We start from the raw sequence: 23,239 nt of genomic DNA on the forward strand, positions 1-23,239 counted from the left end.
GCCTGGACACTTCACTCCAAATTGACTGTGTGCATGAAATTACCCTTTGTACTCTAACTGTGGCTCTTTTCTTTGGCAGTTATTGGGCGTCCACTTATCCATTCTACAGGAAGCTCTTACTCACAGAAAGATAGAAGCCAGATCAGAAGAGGTATAAATTAAGCCGGAGTCAGATTCCTCATAGTCTATTAGAAGTCAACAGTCTAGTGGTAAAACCCTGGGATAAGGAACCAGGGTACCCTATGTTTTGTTCTTGACACACTCAGATTCTTTCAGCAAACTTGGTGATGTTTCCTTAATTTCTGACTCTTTTCCCATCTGTAAAATTGTGATAAGAATAGTTACCTTCCTTCGTAAATTTCTGAGATATTAAGTTGAGACATGGTGTGAGGCTGCCTTCCTGCTGAGTGACATAACAAGTGATGAAAAAAGCCAGAAGCGAGGAAGGTTTACACACAGCCACATGTCTGAGCCACATTACCTTCCTTTGTGTAGTCTGCAAAGTGCTTCTTGAGATTCTGCTTCATATGCAGATGCAAGCATTTGTATAAAATGTCCGCTTATAACATTTAATGTTGATTGAAAGCCATCAGAATTGCTGATGGCTTTTCCCCTTGAAATTTGGCAGAGTCCCAAAATGCAGCCTCCTAATCAATCCTGATAGTGTACGCCCATTTCCCCCTTATATCTGGTGTACAACATTTAGCTTGTATACAGATGGATGTTTGCCCCCAAATTAGGGGGTAAAATGGGGCTCAATCCTTACTTTTATTCATCTACTTCACTGTCAGTGACTCCTCTCCTGTAGCCTGTATGTTAATGCTGGGAGATTTGTAGCTATTGTCTTGTACCTTCTGACCAAAAAGATGATATATGGAATATCTCACTTTATTTCAAAACCATGATCCAAAACCTCTTTGACTTCAGATCCATCTCATCATTGTGAGACTGGACCAGTCTGAACTCTGTTACAGGTTAGGATGTGTGCAGCTGAATGGGAGATGTGTAGAAGTAGGACCCAGCGTGCGGTCTCATAGTTGGCCCGAGAGCAGTAGTCACACCAGCCTGAGGTGCTAGCTGTAGTTGGCTTCAGTTTTGATCTGAAGGATTGCTCATGCTTCAGTGTGAAATGGAGGCTGTCGCATGGTAGCTTGCTCTCTAATCCAGAAGCATGAAATGAGTTAAAAATTACTGACTTTGAGTTATCTTAGTTACTCTATTTGAGTATTTTTACCTGCTTTTTTTTTTCCTCAGGTCCTAAGTCCCCTGAACATAGACTTGGCATTCTGCGCTCGGGATGCAGCAGCTAAGGCGATTTATGGGCGGACTTTTACTTGGCTAGTCAACAAAATTAATGGATCTTTAGCCAACAAGGTTGGTTCCCATTCTAGCTAATACTGTGTTCTACAGACAAGTACTGTCTCATTCAGTGAGTGGACAGTGCTTCCAGAATGAGACAGTAATGTGGTGGTTTCCACCAGACTTCTCAAGTCTGCTAGTTGAGTTCAGGGATCCAAACCACTGTGAGCTGGAGATTCATGTTCTGCTTGTTTGTGTGGTTTTTTTTAATTGAATACTAAAGATACATTGTCAAGTAGTTTGGCCAGTGCATGACCTGCTTTAAAATTGCCCATCCTGATTGTAAGTAAACACAGATCTATACATGATCACTTTATAGCTGATAAGAAGAAAAGAAATCGCTGCCTCTGTAGGACCCACCCAAACTATGGTGTTTGCTTCTCCTGTTGGACATGTGGCAGCAAACTAACATGCTATTTGCTGGTCTGTAGTGCTGGTGCAAAACGAGGGGAGTTTAGCATATAACTGAGCTCTATAGAAGACCAGAAAAATTGTTTTCCAAATGGTGACAAAACTTGTATAGAAAGTAGCCTTGATATCTGTGCTTAGGAAGGAGAAGTGACCTTCCAGACTAGTTGAAGAAGGTCTTTGCTTTTGGTTTGGTAAGCCACCAGGCAGCCATGCATGGAGCAGTTTTCATTATCCTGGATATGTAGTTTTGTAGAAAATTGGGGTTGGCTAGATTCCCCCATTAATGATTTAATCGTTGGATTCCTCTCTGCATCTACAGTAGCTGTGCACTAGAATGTGTTGTACTATCAGCTAAGAAACCCAGGTCTGAGAGTTAACATTAGGCTTTGAGTTGGGGAGACTACAAATGTTCACACAGAGTTAGGAACAGCCAGGAGTCCCCAGCATGGAATCCTGTGTCCTACCCACATATAGAAGACAGTGGTTGCCTGGAACAAATATGTGATGGCCATCCTCCCAGTGCCTACAGGAGGGTGAAGCCATTAGAAGATAAAGGGGATTTATTCCACATTCTCTCCTACCCCTATGCCCAACCTCCACAAAGAATATTTAGACCTGTATTGGCTTGCTCACCAAAATCTGGTCAGTTCAGCAGCAGAATTGCCTGCTAGAGGGACCCAGGCTGTAATGATGCTGTCCCTGTATTGAGTCTCCCTGAACTCCCTGGTCAGTGGCAGAGTGGGAACAAATGAGAGATTAAAATCTAGGTGAAGGGAACCACATGAATGATACAGAGCAATTGGACCAGTTACAGAAATCCTCTTTTCCTCATGGAGCATTTAATGGTATGTTTGGCAGGACCTCACCAGGAAAACGGTGATTGGGCTGCTTGACATCTACGGGTTTGAAGTGTTTGATACAAACAGGTAAGTGCCACTGAAGCTGGGTCAAACTGTGCGCGCACTAATGTGGGTCTGCTTCCAAAGCAATGCATGGCCATTAGGGCTCAGGCTTTGGCTTACCCCACAAAGGCAAGGAAGTGGAGTCCCAGCTCCCTTCATCAGCTCTGAGTTGTCCCTAATCTCTGACATGTGTTGCAGTATGTAGGCGTAACTGGCTAAATGAAGTACAGCGAAAGCCTCGACTCATTTCTTTGCTCTAGTTGGCTGATTGTGTTAAAAGTCCAGAATCCTATGGAAGAACGGGTGCATGTAGTATTGCAGTGGGCCGCCATCTTGTGTGGGGCAGCTTTCAAAGCCTCTAGAGAGAGAGGGACGTGACAACGACCTGCTTCTAGCCAAACAAAACTCCTTGCCCTAGAACACTCATTCTGTCTTCATAGGTTCAATTATACGGCTGTTGGGAAGGAGGGATGACAATGTGGCAGTTTAGTTCAGAAACACTCAGCAGTTTTTGAGCCTGCTGTGTCAGCAAAAGTGGGCTGGGAGTCTCTCAAAAACAGCCCTTCTGGGAAGAATGTTGGTACTTCCTTCTGGAATTGCAGCCCAGATGACAGTGTGCATCTGTGTTTGGGGAGGGTAGAGGGTGGAGTTCACTTAACTTTATCAAAGCTCTCTAATTTGGTTTGAGTTCCAAGCAGAAGTTTTAGGGGTGGTGGGTGGGGAGGGAGGAGTGGAGTATTTTATCCAGACTGATTCTCCAGTTCTTATTAAACATCTACCCTGGTAGGTAGCCACTCATGAAATGGGATATGGGCTGTTTCTGTTAAAATGTCATCCTAGTGGGAAAACAAAACTTCAGCTGCCTCGGCTATTTCATGGGCTCGTCTTCTGTCATGGGGAGAAGGGTTAAAATAGGAATTCTCTTTACACTTGTTTCCCTACAAACCAAGACAACAGATAGAAAGCTTTCCTTTAATACATATTGCTATTCTTGCTTATTTTATTTTTCAAAAGTTTTGAACAGTTCTGCATCAATTACTGCAACGAAAAGCTCCAGCAGCTGTTAATCGAAATGACTCTGAAGGCAGAGCAGGAGGAATATGAGATGGAAGGCATAGAGGTAACTCTCATTGCTTTTCCCTATCTTGTTCTCTTGGGATCATCACTGCACTGCAAACTTACTCTTATTCACAAAGGCATTAATAGTGTTTTTCAAAACTTCCTGTTATAGTTGAAATACCATCATTGATGTTTGAGAGAGAACAGGCATAGTGGTTCCACCTATCCAGTTCCCTTCAGTTAATACAGGATTATCATCTACAGTATATTTTCAGGTTGTCACACTTTTTTAAAGAATGCTTCCCTTTGGTGACTGTCCTCTCTGTAGCTCTCAACCTCTTCTGTCCTGTGGGCCCTCTCTCATCTAGTCAGGCCCTCCTCCCATTTGGCAACATGGGATGTGTGGGATAGTCATGACTCTCGAATCCCTGTTTAACCCCCAGCTACCAGTTGAGAACCCCTGTGCTATGTAATAGAACTCACAGGAAGCTCTTGCTATACTTGGCCTAGCTTCCCCCTTCCCTTCTTTGATCCCATTTACTCCTAGTTGTACCCTGTCTATCGCGTTCAGTCATTCTGGTTGAGTTAATTTGTGTGCTTTGAAGGAGAATGTGGCAGAACTAGGACTCTTGGCCAGAAACAGACTCTGCAATGAAATGCCTTTGTAGAAATAAAGAAGATCTTTGTAATACAAGAATGGCCATGCAGAATCAGACCATTGGTCCATCTTGTCCAATGTACTGTCTTCCAACTGTGTTGGGCACCAGATGCTTCAAAGGGAATGAACAGAACAATTATCAAGTGATCCGTTCCCTGTCATCCAGTCCCCGCTTCTGGCAGTCGGGTTTAGGGACACGTGGGGCATGGGTTGCATCCCTGACCATGTTGGCTAACAGCCATTGAAGGACCTATCCTCTCAACTTTTTTTGGAGCCCAGTTGTACTTTTGGCCTTCACAACATCCCCTGGCAACAAGTTCCACAGGTTAACTGTGCATTGGATAAAGACATACTAATAACAAAAGAAGCAGCTGCGTATGTTACAACAGAAGACTGAAGGATTGCAGTATAGTAATGTAATGAGTAAGATAACTCTGCCCATGCTGCTTAAAGGGGGAATATATTGAGGAGTGGCTTGGTCAAGAACCTCTCCAATAAAACCTTAAATCCTAACATGGAATTACTTCAGGTTGGAGTAGGTAAAGTTCTCTGAATTCTTGAAAATCACTTTTCCCTTTCTAATACCAGTGGGAGCCAATTCCATATTTCAACAACAAGATCATCTGTGACTTGGTTGAAGAGAAACACAAAGGAATAATCTCCATACTGGTAAGGATAAAATTTGTGCCTTATTGTGCAGTGATTACATACTATTATTACTCTCTCAATATGGTAAGAACTCTACAGTACCCAGGATGTAAATATATGGATGCTCAAGTTCTGTTGTCAGGCCTTTGCTATTAAAAGGGTTGGGTAGAATACTAAGTTAGAGTCTGAAGACCCCACAGAACACCAAAGTAAAGTTGGAGGAACTTGTACCTTTTCTGAGCTGTGCTCTGAGATTTTCTCCTTGTTCCTCTCCGGTTTACTTATCTCTATCCTCAAAAGCCGCAAATTGCAGCAGTCACCATCCTGCATTGGAAGCAGCAGGGGCTGCTCAAATGAAGCTCTTTCTAGCCTGTCAACATCACTAAGGGCACTGGCTGCAAGAGGACTCCTAGAGTGCAGAGCAGCCTTCCCGTCCTCTCTGGAGAAAAATGGGGTGGGGGCCCTACAAGAAAATCAAATTGCTTTGAACTTGGTATGACAATTACTGTATGGCAATCTGTTCTTAAATGCAAAAAACAAGAGAGGCAAGATTTATAGTATCATAGAATATCAGGGTTGGAAGGGACCTCAGGAGGTCTAGTCCAACCCCCTGCTCAAAGCAGGACCAATCCCCAATTAAAGCATCTTTACAGAAAGAATCTCTGTGGGGATGAATGTAATTCAACAGTGATGCATTGTGCTTTGACACCCCCATGGCTTGCTGACTTGTAGACAGAGGAGTGGAGAGTTTATCACATGGATACAGAAGCCGAGTGATTAATGCACTGTAACTCGGGGCAGAAGTATCATGATTATTGAAGCTTAATGCTAGTATTCTTATCCTAATTAAGTACATGTGCAAGCAGAACTCTTCTATAAATATAATAAGTGTGTGTGTGGGGGGGGGAGAGTTCTCAGGTAGAAAAGATGACAATCCAGTAGGTTTGGAGGCTTTTGGACTCTTAGAAGCTGTTATCAAAGTTGACCAAGAATCTCTAGCCTTTATCTGTGTATTCCTGGGTCTCGGTGCGTAGTGATATCCCCTTCTTCCACCCTGCCACCGTCATGTGAAACTGACTAGAAGCACTATGAAACAGACAAGGAGAGAGGCATACACTTGCAGAGAATGTAAAATTTTCTGTATAACTCTAGTCTTGTAAAACTGAATTATGAATTTTACAAGGAAGTATATAGGTGTTCTATATGAAACTGAATAGTTTTTTAAACTGAAAACCTTAATTATAGTTTCTCATGGTAATGTTGTAGTTGATAAGTTACAAGTAATTACCATGACATGTTATCTTGTAACCAGACTGTACTAAGTTAAACAGTCATGAGATGTGTGTGTTTTTTGAAAAAAGTTACTTGCATTTATTTAACAGCTGCACTCTTCTTTGAACAAGAGTGTGTCCACTGCCCAGATTTTAGTGGCATTCAAAGTTAAATGTACACTAATGTGGTACATTTAATTTAAATCATGATAGAGAAATACATTTTAATACATCCCACCTCCCTAGATTTGCCTTGCTGAAACAAGGCAAATCTAGGGAGGTGGGATGTATTAAAATGTATTTCTCTATCATGATTTAAATTAAATGTACCACATTAGTGTACATTTAACTTTGAATGCCACTAAAATCTGGGCAGTGGACACACTCTTGTTCAATGTTTCTCTGTACTTTGATATTAAAGATGATTTTGTGTTAAAGCATAGGACTGGGAGTCAGTACTGAGTGCAGAACCCAGATGTCATGTTTCGGACATCCTGTGACTTTGGGCAAGTTGCTTGTGGCCTGATGCTATGAGGGGCTGAGAATCTGCCGCTTTCATTGAAAGTAATGGGATTGGGTTCATAAACCTTCTGAAAACTAGGCCAGTTTCTCAATGCATCAGCACTTAGCATCCATCACTGTAGTTACCCATTAGAAAACCCTAAAATCAGTAGGTAAGCACAAATCCCAGATGTACAAATGACCACTCTCTAAATAGTGTTGGGGTCTCTGAGGGAATTTATACACTTAATACAGATGACAGAAAATGATTTTGGCAAATCTTCGGTCAGTAAATCATGTTTAAATCTGCCATCAACAGGGACTGAGGTCGGATTAAGATGCTGAAATGTGTTTGTGTGTTTTTTTTTTTAAGGATGAAGAATGTTTACGGCCTGGTGAAGCAACTGATTTAAGTTTCCTGGAAAAGTTGGAAGAGAAAGTAGGAGATCATGCCCACTTCCTGACGTATGCACTTCGGCTCTGTAACCTACGGTAGAGGAAACTTTCCCTAGGGTTTCCAGTGTTCTGGTCTGAGGATGAATGGTCCTGTTTTATACCAAAGAAAAATTCCCAGTCTAGCAGGCTGCCTGCAATCTACCGCTATGACAAACAACGTTGTTAGAATATAATCTGTGGTGTGTGTATATATATGGGGGGGGGGGGATTCCCATCTTCCCTGTATCAGTAGCTTGCCAATACTTGAGCCCAGTTTATCCATCTTTCTGTGTATTTTATATCCAAATCTGGGACCAATCCTGTGAGGTGACAAATGGCTTCAACTTGTGTTGAAGTCAGTGAGAGTTGAAGGTTCTTGGCAGAACTGAGCCCTGGAGATGAGCCCAGCCTGCAAAGCTTGGATTTGGAGCCAGATACAAACATCTCCAAAGAGCCCATCTGGATTCTTCCTGAGAAGTATCCCTTTAGTAAATATTTCTATTGCAGCAGTGCCTAGTGCCAGGGCTCTGCTGTGGTAGGTGCTGTAAAAATGCAGGTGAAGACCGGGTCCCTACCTGGGTGTCCATAAGAGAAGGCTAACTAAAAACCAATGACTGGTTTCAGAGTAGCAGCTGTGTTAGTCTGTATCCGCAAAAAGAAAAGGAGTACTTGTGGCACCTTAGAGACTAACCAATTTATTTGAGCATAAGCTTTCATGAGCTACAGCTCACTTCATCGGATGCATCCAATGAAGTGAGCTGTAGCTCACGAAAGCTTATGCTCAAATAAATTGGTTAGTCTCTAAGGTGCCACAAGTACTCCTTTTCTTTTTTAAAAAACCAATGAGTAGCCAGCAGTTCACAGAATCAAGCTTCTGAAATGTTACTTCTAGCTGTGTGACACTCAGGACAATTCCTTGTGGAGAGTCGGTAACTAATCTGCCCGCTACCTATCTGTTCCTTAATATCCTACTCTAACGAAGATCTGCAAAGATAATTGCTAGAACTACTCCATGTTTTAAAAAAGGCAATGCATGTTGGAGGGCAACATCAGTGTGAACGCGATTCCGTCACAAATGGAATCTTGCCATTATTTATTACAGTAGCTCCCAGAAATACTAAATGTTCACTGAAACTTCGAAACAGTGGTGTCCTCTTTGCATTAGGTATTTGCTATTCATGAAACACCATTGACTGTGTTTTTTGCCTATTTAGCGTAAAATTCTGGGGTGTCTTTTTTTCAAACTGAAATAAGGCAGAAGCCAGCTGCCATCCTGGCCACACAGACAAAGCTAATAAAAATGTCTAAACATTTAAATGCCTTCTGCAAGGTGTAAAGTGTATCCTGAATAAATGGCCTTTTCTAACTAGCATATTGCAGGCCACATAAGATTATAGGAACTACCATGACATACATGAACCATTTCTGTTGAAATAGGCTCTTTGTTATTAGATGGGTTCTGACCAATTTGCAAAATCTTTCAGAAAGAACTTCTCTAAGAAATGTCTATATGGGCCCCAACCTTGCAATCAGATTCATGCTAATAAGAGCCTAACTTGATGTCAGTTTCTGTTTTTGCAGTGAACTGTTCTTAGTATGGTTGATTCCACCATTCCCATGAACTGAAGAAACTATTTGGCTTCTTGCTTTACTCTCTGGTTTCTTTCTTTCTGTAGCCGCAAGCTTGCAGATCAAAAGACACGAAAATCAATTGACTGGGTGGATTTCCGTCTCCTTCACTATGCAGGGGAGGTCACTTACTGCGTAGTAGGTGAGTGTGGACTAGACAAGCCTGCATTCTTGAAGGACATTCTCATGGTTCTCACTGTGACATGTGCTTTAACTTAGGCGGGTGGTGGCAAATCCTCCCCTTCCCCCACCTGATTTGAAAACTATTCTGAGATATACTTGCCCTTAAAGGGCACTCTGCATTTCATTTTTCATCTTATTTTGACTATCTCAAATCCCCAAGTCTAAATTTTTGATAGAAAAATTCAGTTTGAAGATTTAATTCATGCAACTCGCTTCCTAAAAATATGGGAAAATGTGTATAGAAGAGGTTGAAACTGATATGCAGGGCCATCCCTACGGAGGTATGGGGCCTGGGACAAATCCGCCTGTATGGGCCCCCTTTAACACTTTTTATACAGGTGAAATCTGGTTACAGTGAACTTCAAGGGCAGCTGCAGGTTAAATATTGATAGCGCCCAGCTGTATAATTATAATGTAGTTATATTGTAGTGTATATATAATTTAAAAAAAAAATTCACCGTGAGGCAGCCCTGCCCCAGAACTGAGCGGTTGGGGGCCAGGCTCTAAGCCACTCTGAACCCCGCACAGGGAGCTCATGGGCCAGGGCCCGGAAAGCCGGACCAGCCCCCTTCCCCAGACAGAAATAACCAGCCGCAAAGGGGCGTCTCAGAGGCTCCTGGAGCTGGGGCCTTCCCATGACCCTGCTGCCGACGGGCTGGGCCAGGGACCCCAGGAGGGCAGCACTGACCCCTGCTAGATTGGGCTGGGAGGTCCTGGCCTGTGGAACATCCCACAGGGGACCTGCGCAGTGCTGCCTCAGCATTCCAGGTCAAACCCGAGAACCACCGCCAGGATCCCTCCATGGATTGCCACCAGGCCCCTGGAATCTCCCAGCCCCGATCGGCCCCTGGGATCCCCAAACCCCCTGAGCAACACATATGCACACTGCGATGGGTGCATGCAAAGTATTGCATCTGACACCATGGTGTTGAAGCATGGGGCTCCCCAAAGCACAGGGCCCAGAACGGTCACCCCGATTCGCCCTACCCAAGGGACAGCTCTGCTGACCTGGAAGCGTATCCAGGGAGAGGCTAAACTGAACACTTGAGGTCAGGCTGTGTGAGTAATTTCACTTTCACACATGAGTAACTTCACTCACACATGATAAGCCAATAGGACTACTCAAGCAAACAAAGCTGTCTGCATAGGTATTTGTAAGATCAGGGCCTTGATTGCTAGTTGCTGATAGGAAACTGTTGGGTGAATACTCTGGGCCAGATTCTTAGCTGATGTAAATGACACAGCTCTTGAAATCAGTGGAGCTACACCAATCATAACAGCTCAGAATCTGTCCTATCTTCTGGCTCAACTGCAAGGTATATAGGAGTTCTAAACCTTTAGTCACTAAGCTGCTTCAGAGAATTGCATCTTCTAAACACACATGATACAAGTAGCTTTCACTGGCCTCTGTATGCACTCTGGGTTTCTTTAACTTGACCACACTGCTTGTTTCTCCTGTAGAATCTTGCATCACCAACAGTTGCAGTGGCACTTCCATATGTTGGTTCCTGTGTGCAGTGAGTGTTATGATCTATGGATCAAATGTCTGTTCTAAAGACCAGTTCTTGAGGGTGGTGGTCTTTTTCTGCTCCTGGTTACAATGAGCAGTGAGCCTTTCACATAAAAGGGTCAGATCAAAGAATACTTACTGTATTTCAGATTTACACATGGCACACAGCTGCATAACCGTTGCAGGCAAAGATTATATCTGGTCAAATAGCCACTTAGCTTGGCTGGTCTGCATTGATAATGCCGAATAGAAGGAGATTTCCCTGCTCGTGGCTGATTTGGGTAGTGACCATTTGGATTTAGTGTGTCTAGATGATGACAATTCTGTGTTGTGGCAACTTTAGAAGATTTAACATTTTTCGTTCTGCACTAACACACAACCCTTTGAACCAACGTGTGCCAAAATGTCCACTTTGGATCCATACCTGAGCTTGGAGGTGTGGTTGGGAGGAGAGACTTGCACTCTACAACCTGCTAGTTAGGGCAGTGGTCTAGGCTTAAGGCCTTCGTCTGGTTGATTCAGAGCAGAGTTTTTCATTCCAGATCACTCTGGATCAGGCAGAGCAGGGACTTGAATTTTGGGTCTTGCGCATCACAGACAGGTACCCCAACCAGTAGGCTATACAGCATGCATCCATCTTTGGCTTTGAAATGAAATTTTGCTTAAAATGTTCTGACCAGCTCTCTTGGGATGTGACGTGTGAGGGGCTGACTAAAACTCTAGCAAAAGCATTCCAATATAGTTGGGTAGCAGGGTTCTTGTTATGAACACCAGATGATGGCCTCTTAGCAAAAGCAGCAAATTCATCAAGAACCTACTAATTCTTTCGTTTTCTTCAAAACAATGTTTGTTTCTTAAAACTTTCTTTTCAGGATTCCTAGAGAAGAATAACGATCTCCTGTACAGAAACTTAAAAGAGGTAAGACGCTGTTGAATCACCAGAATTGGCTTTTCAGAATTTTTTTTTTGTAGCTGATCTTTAGTTTGGTTAAGCATCTGAGTAGCTTTTACACAGTTTCAAGCATTTCAATGGCCATTACAGACCATGTGGTGGTCTGGAAAACTCTTGTCTATGCAGCCTCATTCGTTCACTTCAGCAGCACCCTGTGGGAGTAATGAGCCCATTTACTTTACCCTTGCATTCCTCTGTTTCAGGTTCTGTGCAAGTCTAAAAATGGCATAATTAAAGAAAGTTTTCTTCCATCTGAGCTAGACAACAGGAGACGGCCTGAGACTGTGAGTTTCATCCCTTACATACAAAGCTATAAGGAGGAGCAAACTAACTTCCAAAATAGCTTGGCTTCCGGTGGAATTCCTCAATAGAGTAACACTGAGGCTGGCAGTCTTGAAGGGGGTGGGAAAAATATCCAAGACTGCTGCTTAGATCTCAGTAAGGAGCGTGATGCATCTCTGTAATGGTACTGATTATTTATTCAGCACCCAAAACTCTTTTGGATGCTTTCCACAGTAAATAAAGATTGTTCAATTCCTAAGGGTTGCCTGACATTTCTATCTGCTTGGCAGATCCCAAGGGTGGTTGGTTTAAGTAAAACCCTCCAGAATTCTCATTCAAATGCTTTCCCGCCTCACTGAAGAGTTTTGGAAACACATGTGTTTTAATTCAACCTACAGCTCAAGGACTGGAGTAGGGCTTTACTGTGGACTTCAGTGACTGCACAGTCTTAGCTGTATCATTTAACAGAGATTTTCATTGTCTGTTCAGGTTGCAACCCAGTTCAAAAACAGCCTGGCTAGCCTAATCGAAATCCTGATGTCCAAGGAGCCTTCTTATATCCGGTGTATTAAACCCAACGAGGGCAAAGAGCCTGGTAAGGGACATCTTTGTTATCGTGGTGTTAGTGGGGTGAAGAGGCAGATCCACAGCTATGATGTAACTCCTTAAAAAAACCACGAAGTCCAACACTTGGGTGCTGGCAGATGCAGTAAGGGAGCCAGTTCAAGAAGCAGCCACGGAACACTTGACAATGAAAGGCCAAACTTCAATGGAAGTGGGTCCCCCTGGTTCTGGCCACTGAACTTTAGCGCTGCTTATACACTACCCAGACTACATGTACTTCCTATATCACATACAGCTACTACTTAGTCTGTGCTTTTTCTTCTGCTAGGCATCCCTTAGAATTCATCAAGGCATACCATGCGGGCTGCCGGTCAGTCACCCCTATGCAGCTAGCACTTTGTAGGCTAATCTTCAAACATGGTTTAAGTACCCCAACATACTGCAAGAATCCTCTTTCCTGGTGACAGGATGCAGGAGAACATTTTAAGCCTCTTATTGGCAGAAAACTCCATTACCCAAGTACTGCACGTCTCAGAATAGACCCATTCTCCTCACCGTTTTCAGGCCATACCTGCTTCCTGGTCTGCTTAATGCCTTGATATGGTACATTTATCAATCTGCCTAATTCCTAACCAGAAGCAAGCAGGAAGGGGGCACCACTGGTTAGAGCAGGAGACCTGGAGTCAGGCTCTAGCTTTGGGAGGAGGGGTGGTGCAATGGTCAGGCAATGGGAGTCATGATTTCTGCTTCTGTTTTGTCCCATCCTCCATGACATAGCTTTGAGCTAAGTCGCTTTGTGCCTGCCTCCTGATCTACAAAATGGACACGCTTATCTCTCACTAGTATAGTGAGGCTTCATTAACATATAGGTGCTTTGGAAAAGCACTATCAAAGTGCAAAGAGCTACAGCGTGAAGCTCTTACACGGCAAGAGAAAGCAAATATTCTTGAAGTTGGGGAAGACCATTTGTTATCCACTTAGTGTTTCAAAAAACCAGCGGTCCCTGCCGAAGCACCTTCACTTGGCTATGGCCCAGCCTTTTGAAGTAAGACTGTAGCACAGTCTGGTGCTTCCCAAACTCTTCGGGCAGCTGTACCAGTTTACCAGACTAAGACCTTGACTGTACAAGCCAGGGCCCATCCACCACCTCCATGTTGAACTGGTGTGTCCTTGTTCCAGTCCAATGACGAGTTGACACAGAGGCCCATTGGTGCCAGCTGCCAAAGGGTCGACTTCTCTGTAACAGCAGCTCCTGACAAACTCCTTATACCTAGCACACCGCTTTCATGGTTTTTATCCATAAAGAATATCATGTGAGGGCTTAAATGAAAGCCAGGGTCACGCTGGTTATTAATATCATTGAAATGTAGGTACAGACAATATTTCAGGAGTTGCGTATATGTACCAAAAATATGTTTTAAAGTCAGTTCCAACCATAGAAGGAAAAACTAGTTTCTTCCAGGCAGGAGGTAAGATGGGTATCTGTTGACATGTAAATTAAGCATTGTAAGGCAACATAACGGAAGCCCCATTTACATCCCGAGTCAGACAGAAAGGAGCACACTGGAGAAGGAGCTACAATGGGTTGCTCTGTCTCTGGGGGCAGACAGTGAACTTCGGGGAATTTAAGGGGCAGGGGAAAAAGACCCCTTTATTCTGCACCTGAGGAAGCAATCAGGCAGTGTGGTTGCCATTCGTGAAAACAGGATCCCTACCTACCATGGTTGGAGGGTCTGTAAGGGATGCTTGAGTTAGACAGGATTCCTCAGACAGGTGGTTGGCCTCTCTAGTTGATGCTCTAGAAAACGTGTTATGATTTTTTTTACATCACCTTGCTGTTTCTGTTCTCCTTACTCACTGTCTCTTAAATCTTAGTTTTGTGTTGACAAACTTACAACTGTTTTCACTATTCATATAACTCAGTGCTGTAGTATTCTACCAGGAGCTGATCCTGAGTTTGATCCTACAGGCTGGTGTATGCACTATCCCCTTAGGGATTGCAAACCTGGTATTTCTGTGAGTGGCCAGTGGACAAGGAGCTGAATACTACTGGGGAATGCTTCAAAGGGGCTCAAGGAGTAGGGTGCACCTATTAACCTGCAGAGAGTTTGGGTGGCTAACAGGCTGGTGGTGTCAGGGAGCTGACACCCAGGTAAGCCCAAGCAAGTCTCCCTATTGCTGGAGGTGGGGTGGGGGATAACAAGGTAATCTCCAGTCCTGGGTACCCTGAGAAGCATGTCACTAGCCTACCACAGAGCATGGGCTACCAAGTGCATGCAGCTGAATGAAAGGTGGGTAGCAATGGTACTGGGGCCCAGCACAAAGGCTCGCTGCTGAGGAGGGAGCACAGAGGGCCAGGCTGGTGCCAGAATGCAAGGATTAAAGAGGATTGTTCAGTGGTTAGGGTGGAGCCAAGGGCACGGTTCACTTCCTTCATCCTCCACAGACTTCCTGTGTGATCTCGGACAGCTCACTTAAGTGCATTTAAAAATTTTACTCCAAGTCACCTTTAAAAGTGTGAAAAGCACCTATGAAAACTTTATCCTTGTCCTCTCTCTGCATCAGATCGCAAACTGGGGGAGTCACAACCTGTCACACAGGGGTTGTGAACAGAAATACAGTCAAGATCATGAGCTGCTCAGAGTAAACCATAATGGGGGCTGTAAAATAGACTGACTTGTTTGGCAGTGACTCAGTGGAGCTTACTATGCTGTGATCATACTTCACCTGCCACCATGGTATGCCCGGCTGAGGTGCTGCCTATCCTGATGTATGGAATAGTGAGGGAGTGGCGTCATTTGAGAGACCTTACAAGTGATTCCTGTTCACTGTGTAATCCATTCACCACAGGAAAGTTTGATGACGTCCTGATAAGACACCAGGTGAAGTACTTAGGGTTGATGGAGCACTTGCGGGTGAGGCGAGCTGGCTTTGCATACCGGCGAAAGTATGAACTCTTCTTGCAAAGGTAAACAGACTTCCCTTGAAAGGTTGCTACTCCCTAACAATGTGAAGGCTCAGGTCAGGTTTCTTAAGATACAAAAGGATCCCTCTGCCGTGGAGTCCAATGTGTCACATCAAAGCTCAGGTCTCCAGTGTGCAGGGATGCCTAGGTGTCAGCAGATCACTGGTCATTGGGTTTGGCTGGTCATTTTCTATGTGTAAGGGCTTTCAGATGCTGCTGTGCGCAGCACCTCAGAATTAGGCTGCTACTCTTGGGACCCTCAGTATGGATTTAGGTGACCAGGCCTGAAAACTTTTTGGCTCAATGTCTTGGATTTACGGAATTTAAGGCAGTATCTGTGCAAGAAAGAAGCTGTATCAGCCACTGCTGTTGTGCTGAACACATCTAATCTCCATCTGCTGTAATCATCTGCATCCACTTTAATCTACATGTTGGCCTCTTTGCTCTCTTTCAAACGAAGTCTAGTCTTGTTGATGTGCTCTGTCACTAATCTTTCTAGGTATAAGTCCCTGTGCCCGGCTACTTGGCCTCATTGGCATGGACCAGCAGCTGATGGTGTGGAGAGGCTCATAAAGCACATTGGGTACAAGCCTGAAGAATACAAACTAGGAAGGTAAATGCTCTTTTCTCTTGTCATAGTGAGTTACACCAGATAATCAGGTCAGGCTACTGCTCCTGTTGCAATAGTGGATCTTGATTAATAGGCTGTGTTCTCTCTTAGAACGAAAATATTCATTCGTTTCCCAAGGACTCTGTTTGCTACAGAAGATGCATTTGAATACAGCAAACACCTGCTAGGTACAGTTCCAATTGCCTTTTTATCATGCAGAGCCTAATAACCCTTTCAGCTGAATAATGAAAAGAAAAATGCCTGTCCTTTATGAGCATTCTTCAGTCATTTGAGAAAATAACAGATGCCAGAAACACAACATCACTAGAGGCAATTACCAGGCTTTCAGGAGATGCAAGTTACAGGAACTGGGTAAGGATTTCAGGTCTGACTGATTCTAGGGAGGCTTGAGGTCTTTGGTATTTGTGTGTGCAGGTACCATGACTGCACGTACAATACCAAGTTTGCGCGCACACATAGCTAGTTGGGCACCTCTTTAACTTCTGTGGATGTAGCTACCACAACTGTGTGCCAGGTTAACTGTCTGTGTAAATGTAGATGCTGAAATGCATGTGCCAGGAAACCTGTTGCTTAAACATGGCTTACTGCTTCCAACTTCTGGAGAGTGCCACAAAATGAAGATTTGTCATGATTAGTGCAGCGTTCTAACACACTTATAGAAAGGACCCAGTCTAATGTCATTTACGTGGAATGTTCATCGGGGAAGATCTTAAATGCATAATGGGAATTGCTTTGCCAGCCCTGAAATGCAACAGTGCACGAGCACACAGTAACACGACTGAATAGTGCCACCGAAAGAACAAGTCATTTAAAGGAAGCTTACCATGCACTGCAATGGTGTAGAAATGCAGTGGCTTATAACAAAGCATTTGGAGATGGACCAAACAAAGAGCAGACTAAGCCTGCATAGTTAGAATAGCCAGTTATTGGTGCATCTGTTAGCTGAAGCTATAGTCCAAGATGTGAGGGGAGATTCATAGTTAGCAATATCTTCAACCCCCACAGGGCCCTGCAGAAGAGGAATAGAAATAAGCAGACTATGCAGGGTCAAAACAGAATTCACATTACATGTGTTCTGTTGCATCAGCCCTGTGGAATTCACTCAGAGCACCTGTGGATGCTTTATCCCCTCTCGTGGAGGAGTTGCACCCCATGGGGATGCTGGGGAGACACCCTTCTGTGTCCAGCATTATCTGCCTGAGGGCAAGAAACAACTTCCCTTCTAGGCAGGTAATTTCTTAATTGGCAGTTATAGGGTTTCTTGCACCTGCCCTGGGAGACATCTGGTACTAGCTGCTGTTGGAGACAGGTTAATGGAGTAGGTGGAACCTGCTTCTTCTGATGTGGCTATTCTTGTGTTCCTCTTTTTGCCAATGGCATGCCCCATGCAGGATCTGCATGCTTTAATTAGTCTCAGACTCTCCACCCATTCGTCGTTAGAGCTGACCCTATCACAAGTTATTTTAAGGCTGATTGAATTGGATGCCTTTTCCTTGTGAAATTGGAAGGGCATCTCTCAAACTGCTGTGACTCCATAATACCGAGAAATGTTTTATTTTCAGTTACGAGAATACAGGCCAGATACAAAGGCTGCTTAGGGAAGAGAGTATACAAGAAACAGAAGGAAGCAGGTAAGTTTGATCATTCCTTAGTGCTGAGTTTTCCAACATGAGTTTGTAAGTCTGGAGGTCGAGGATACCACTTCCCTGCAAGCAACTGCACCTGCACTATACTCACCCATATAGAGGTGTGTGACTTGACTTTAGCTGCCAAATAACCGTGGGTGACAGCAGCATTAGAGATAGTCAGCCAGTTTCTTCATTACTCCACTAGCTTGTGTGACCCTGTTTCCATGTGTGTCCCAGTACCATAGATGCGATCAATGCTGTGTAAGCGTAGTACCCTCTGCTCTGTCTGGAATGTAACTGGAAGCTATAGCACTAGGAAATGTCTGAATGCTCCAGGAGATAAGCTTTTGCTTGGTTTGCTGGTCAAACCAGGCAGCTCTGTTCTAACTAGCTCACTGGCTTGTCCTGTTTCTATCCAAGTATGTTAAAAAGACAGCTGTACTCTCCAAAGGACACTAACAATAAGAGCAGGTCTAAACATTTGTTTGGCTGCATACATCAAGCACCATACTGGCCTTATTGTCATTGAGGACATTGGGCCTGGCATTGCTCTGAAGTTTAGGACCCCAATATCCCCACATCCCCTTCAACAGAGCCACTGTAACACAGTGCTGGATCCAGGGAGATGTATGGTACTCTAGGAGAGGCCTGAAGCATTCATGCCCTTTACTAAGGAGACTCTTCCTGACTTCCAAATCGGCAGGGGATTAGCAGGATTCGACAGCAAAGGGACTAAATATTTCTAAGCTTGGCTGACTTTTGCAGCTATTAAGCTCGAGGCCTGCTGGAGAGGGGTGCTGGCACGCAAAGAGGCCAAGAGGAGAATGTGGGCTATTGAGACCATCAAAAGGTACGTTCCACTGTGGGAAGGTAAAAGGTGGGGAGGGGGGAGAATGGGTGCTGGGGCACAGGTGGGGTGATCCCAGAGCGGTACCTAGCAAGTATAAGTCTACTCTTGTTCAGCCTGTAGGTGCCTATAGCAGAATACCTCGTTATTCATGTTCGTTACCCCTTTGCAAATGTTGCTCTTACCTCAACCATCTTCAAATGGTTATTTCTGGCTTGACCAGAAATCTCAAGCCCCTTCTCATGAACTTTGTGGTCCACTTTCACAGGCCAGGTAGGTTCTTGTGTTTTGAATGAGCGTCCAGACTTCATGGGTGATCCTCAAACCAAATCTTTAGAAATTGCCCACTCTCCATGTCTTTAAACCTGACTCTTGCCTGACTTTTTAAAATCGTGCTTTGGAATCTAAGAGCAGAAGGTAATAGAATAGATTTTTTTTTCTTAAACTTGCAAGCACAATTTATTGGTGCATTAAAAATTAATGGCTTCCATAAAATGGAATTTGGGTGAGTGGAATAGTCTTTTAGTGTTTAGCATATTGTAAATCTGAAGTTCTCTGCTAAGGAGATTGGCTGGCTGCAGTGCTTTCTCTGACTTAGTGTACTAAGCAGTTGTTGGCATGAATTTTCTGACCTGACTTACCTTCCACTCCCATTACTTTCTGAATGCCATTTGTAAGCAAGAGTTCTCATTAGGATCTTTCCTGTAGGTTTATAAAAGGCTTCATCAATCGAAAAAATCCCCTTTGCCCAGAAAACGATGAGTTTATAAGCTTTGTGCAGTACACCTATCTCAGGAAGCTCAGAGACCACGTTCCCAAAAATGTCTTGGACAAGAACTGGCTCAAGCCTCCTGCTATCTTGGAAGAGGTGAGGACAGGGTTTGCGATATAGTGATACCGTTTCAAGGCACTGCTCATTTTGTGTAACTTTCCCTTATAACACAGTGAAATGACTCCCTCCAGCTCTGCGCTCAACCTGCAGCGAACCGCGCTCAAGCGTCCCAAGAGAAGCTGCTCACTTTGCTTCCAATGTTACTACCATCCCCGCTAATTTTACTGTTGAAAACTAACATCAGAAATGCACACTCATTACACTGAGGTCAGTTACGTAGGATTGTCAACAATGTGTTACAAAAATAAGGGACTTTTCTTAGGACCCCCATCCATCCCCTCCTGATAGTATAAATATTAAGCACTACTCACCTACGTTCGCCAGGTGTATTTCTTTTTTGCAGCACTCGGCAACTCCGATCTTGTAGAGGGATGGAAAAAATAAGGGACGTCTCCCCCCTGCCCTTGTAATAAGGGACTGTTGGCGACCCTCTGTTGCAGTAGAAGAACAAACCCCACAGCATTTTAAACTTGCAGCACGAATAATTTGTGTGTCCTCTTGGATCTCTGTCACACATTATATCCCACAGCTGGGGCTTGGCAGGCTGAGAGGTATGGCCTCGCTTGGTGTAAGAACTGGATGAACAGTTCAGATCATCCCCAAGAGAATACTAAATTTAAAACAGTGTTTACATTTTTATTGGCCTTCTAATCCTTGGTGCAGGGTTGTCAGAATATATTAGATTCTTGAACCATCTGTCTGAGATTCTGAACTGTCATTTTTATAGAAACAGCTTCTGTTCTTATATGAAACTCCCATTTCCTCGATAAACATCTTAGATCACTTCAGCTTCAGAAATGCTACTCTGCATTCACCTAATGTACTGCATCTTCAAAGCACTACACAAACATGAACCATCTCTCCCTAGAGTAAACCCATTTTACAGGGGGAAGGGGGAGGGAACCTGAGGGATGGGTTGACTTGTACCAAAGTCAGACATGGAATTGGTGTCACAGCTGAGACTAAACTTCATAAATTCAGTCCATGCTGCCTCTTCAGCTCCACACCAGTTACATCTGGACACCCAGTGCATGTTTACGTTGGAATTACGTTCTAGTCTTTTCTGCAGACCTCTGAGATGCTGAAGAAAATCTGCATGAGGAACCTAGTGCGAAAATATTGTCAAGGGATTACAGCTGAGAAGAACGCCCAGGTAATACATGGAGTGTGTGTGTTCATGAAGGGACATGGTAGGGGACATTCCCTCAGATAAGAGTCCTTTTCTTTAGTGAGCAGTACAAAGCAAAAGCTATAACAAGTAATTAACTTTACATTTTATGCTAGCCCAACCAATGAGTCTTTCACCCCTTTACAATAGAAAAATATTCATGCTTTTCTTTGAGGGTGATGGCCCTGACCTTCTGTTGTGGGGTATTTTAAATACACAGTACAGTTCTTCCCGGTAGCCTGAGCTGAGACCTGTGTAATGTGAAGGGAACTATTTCCCATCGCTTTTCAGATGGACAGTGTGTGGGTTTTTTTAAAAAAAAATCTGTCAGGCTGGCTGCCTGCTAAATCCTTGCAATAGCAGGACAGGAATAAACTCAACACGGTGGGAGAAATGCAGCTTTACAGCTAATGCACAAACCGCAGGAACCCTGCTCCAAGTGACGCCCTTCACTCAGTCTCTCATCTGGCTCGTGGGACACTCTACTGGGAATATAAGAAAGTGGTGGCGGTGTGGGGTGTGTTTTTGTTTTGTTTTTGTTTTTGTTTTTTTTAAATAGTTGCAGCAAAAAGTAGCAGCGAGTGCCATTTTCAGAGGGAAGAAGGACGGCTACCTGCAGAGCGTAAGCCAGCTCTTTGCAGACACCAGGCTATGTGAGTATACAACAACAAACTGCACTCCTGGGCTCCTGACTCAGTATAGTCCCATTTAATATACTGGGCAACAGGTCCTGAGGTCTGTGGAAGCTTTGCCTGAGTGAGGACTATCCAGTTAAGTTCTGTAGGAAGTGGTGGTGGTGGTCTGCTGACTCAACTCTGGAATTCCAGTGTCCTGTGGCTTATAATGGACTGATGCCTGAAGACAATCTGTTAGAGGAAACCTTTCAAATACACACAGATTTAGTGTTTCACTTGTGTTGGGAGCTGAAGGTTTTGGTTAATAATGGGATGCTTTCGGAGAAGGAGCCTCGCCTAGCTCTCTAGAGAAAGGAGAGATGGACTGAAGGAGTATTAATGGGAGCTAGTCCTATCCAAGCTGAGCATGTACCCCAGGAGATCAATGGGGCAAGAGACGGATTGATTTAGTATAAAATGTCCTTACTCAGTAAATGAATCTTAACATTGTGGGACAAATATCTCACAGGAACAGTTTCAGGAGTCCCTCTAAGGGAGGCCATAAAATCATGGAAAGTTCAGAGTTAAAATGTGAATGAAGCTTAATGAGATTAAAAAGGCAAATGCAGAGGCTGGATCAATTCTGATGGACATGGTGGCACCGCATACACTTTCATACTGTGTAGTACGTGTTTCTGGTTTGCTCCTTAGGTGAGGGAGACATAAACCCCAAAGTACTGCAACTAATTCGTGGGGAGAAGGTCAAGGTAAGAAGATGTTCAATGGCGGATTTCTCCTCATCAGCAACATCTCACTGTCATCCTCCCTCTTAACCAGGTCACTGCCAAGACTTTTAAATGTGCCAAGGTTAACCTTGTGATGTTCAAAACAGTGTCTCTGCCAGTTCTAAAGGATGGTACATGCAATCAAATAACCAATGTAGCCAAATATTTTCACACTGGCCTGACCTATCTCTGGGTCATGTGAGTTTAACTTAGAGACCCTCCTTGTGCTGCTTTTGAGTAAGTATGTACCTAGGAAGCAGATGAAACACGAGAAATTTATAGTGTAAAGGCTCCTTTTAAGCCTTCATGGGGGGGGGGGGGAAATTCGTTGATCTGATCATGTGTGTGGGGAGTTCTTATGAGGCTTATTGACCTAACACATTAACAGCATCTTCGGTCTCAGATTGATTCTGTTTTGAGAATCCTGTAGAGCGAGTGTGTGGTTGCTAGGGAATTCAGTGCTGCTTTCCTTTTCTAAGACAGGTGAACGATGGAAGCCCAGCAACTTAATGCCCCATTCTTGTGCCTCTGCCAACATATAATTGACAGTTAAGCTGCAGATGCATATAGTGCCCATTATGTTATCCCGTAAAGCTGGAGGGCCGTACAGAATAAACTGTTTCCAAAATCTCATGATCTGCCCCCACTCACAGCTAAACCTCCCACCCCCAATTTCAGTGTTGAAAGAAACAAGCTCAGTGTATTCTAAGCAGAAGGCAATAACACCCTAAATCTTGTCTCATGCTGTAGTCCCCAGAATTTCAGGCCGATGTTGCCTGCTTCCCGAGTTATCTCTAGTCAAACCTAACCTCAGTGAATGCCAACATTCACGTGTTGTTTCAGTATGTGACGCCAGTGGTAAAATACGACAGGAGCGGGTTTAAAGCAAGAGAACGGCAACTTGTTCTGACCCAGTCAGCAGCTTATGTGGTGGAAATGGCCAAGATCAAACAGAAAATAGACTATGCATCTCTGAAAGGTAACGGTGTAAGTCAGTGCTAGTTCTTCTTCCCTTGCAGAGGTCATCAAGGCCTTGGCAAAGGGGCAGAATGTGAAGAGGAGGAGGGCTTACCCCCCCTTGCTAATTCCTCCTTCCCTCCAGGTTTCCAACCCCCCTCACCTGCTATTTAACTTAGTGATTAAATCCTTTTACACTTCTTGGTGGTTTGTAAAAAGATGTTTGCAAGCACGGAGGGTTATCGCTTCACTTGCCTCCTGCTGACTTGCTGAAGGATGACCACAATTTATCAGCTAAAGCAGTGTGACCTCCTGTGACCATGTGGCTGATTAAAAGTGTCTAGTTTTGCATAAACAACCCTACTCTACAGGTATTTTTCCTTTTTAA

General features: G+C 44.0%; 1 protein-coding gene across 1 annotated transcript in view; it reads left to right on the top strand.

Moving 5' to 3' along the window:
- MYO1H (myosin IH) overlaps positions 1–23,239 on the top strand; it is a 90,450-nt gene that overhangs the window by 61,567 nt on the left and 5,644 nt on the right. The window contains exons 10-29 of the mRNA XM_074972799.1: positions 80–151; positions 1,255–1,374; positions 2,629–2,696; positions 3,687–3,792; positions 4,978–5,058; positions 7,183–7,274; positions 8,921–9,015; positions 11,439–11,485; positions 11,722–11,802; positions 12,290–12,395; positions 15,215–15,332; positions 15,829–15,942; positions 16,051–16,127; positions 17,523–17,591; positions 18,354–18,438; positions 19,144–19,303; positions 20,397–20,480; positions 21,055–21,148; positions 21,821–21,876; positions 22,738–22,873. Coding sequence (XP_074828900.1) covers positions 80–151; positions 1,255–1,374; positions 2,629–2,696; positions 3,687–3,792; positions 4,978–5,058; positions 7,183–7,274; positions 8,921–9,015; positions 11,439–11,485; positions 11,722–11,802; positions 12,290–12,395; positions 15,215–15,332; positions 15,829–15,942; positions 16,051–16,127; positions 17,523–17,591; positions 18,354–18,438; positions 19,144–19,303; positions 20,397–20,480; positions 21,055–21,148; positions 21,821–21,876; positions 22,738–22,873 — 1,861 coding nt within the window. The remainder of the gene's footprint in view (positions 1–79; positions 152–1,254; positions 1,375–2,628; positions 2,697–3,686; positions 3,793–4,977; positions 5,059–7,182; positions 7,275–8,920; positions 9,016–11,438; positions 11,486–11,721; positions 11,803–12,289; positions 12,396–15,214; positions 15,333–15,828; positions 15,943–16,050; positions 16,128–17,522; positions 17,592–18,353; positions 18,439–19,143; positions 19,304–20,396; positions 20,481–21,054; positions 21,149–21,820; positions 21,877–22,737; positions 22,874–23,239) is intronic.

The sequence above is a fragment of the Natator depressus genome, chromosome 15, assembly GCF_965152275.1.
Source record: "Natator depressus isolate rNatDep1 chromosome 15, rNatDep2.hap1, whole genome shotgun sequence".
Lineage (NCBI taxonomy): Eukaryota > Metazoa > Chordata > Testudines > Cheloniidae > Natator > Natator depressus.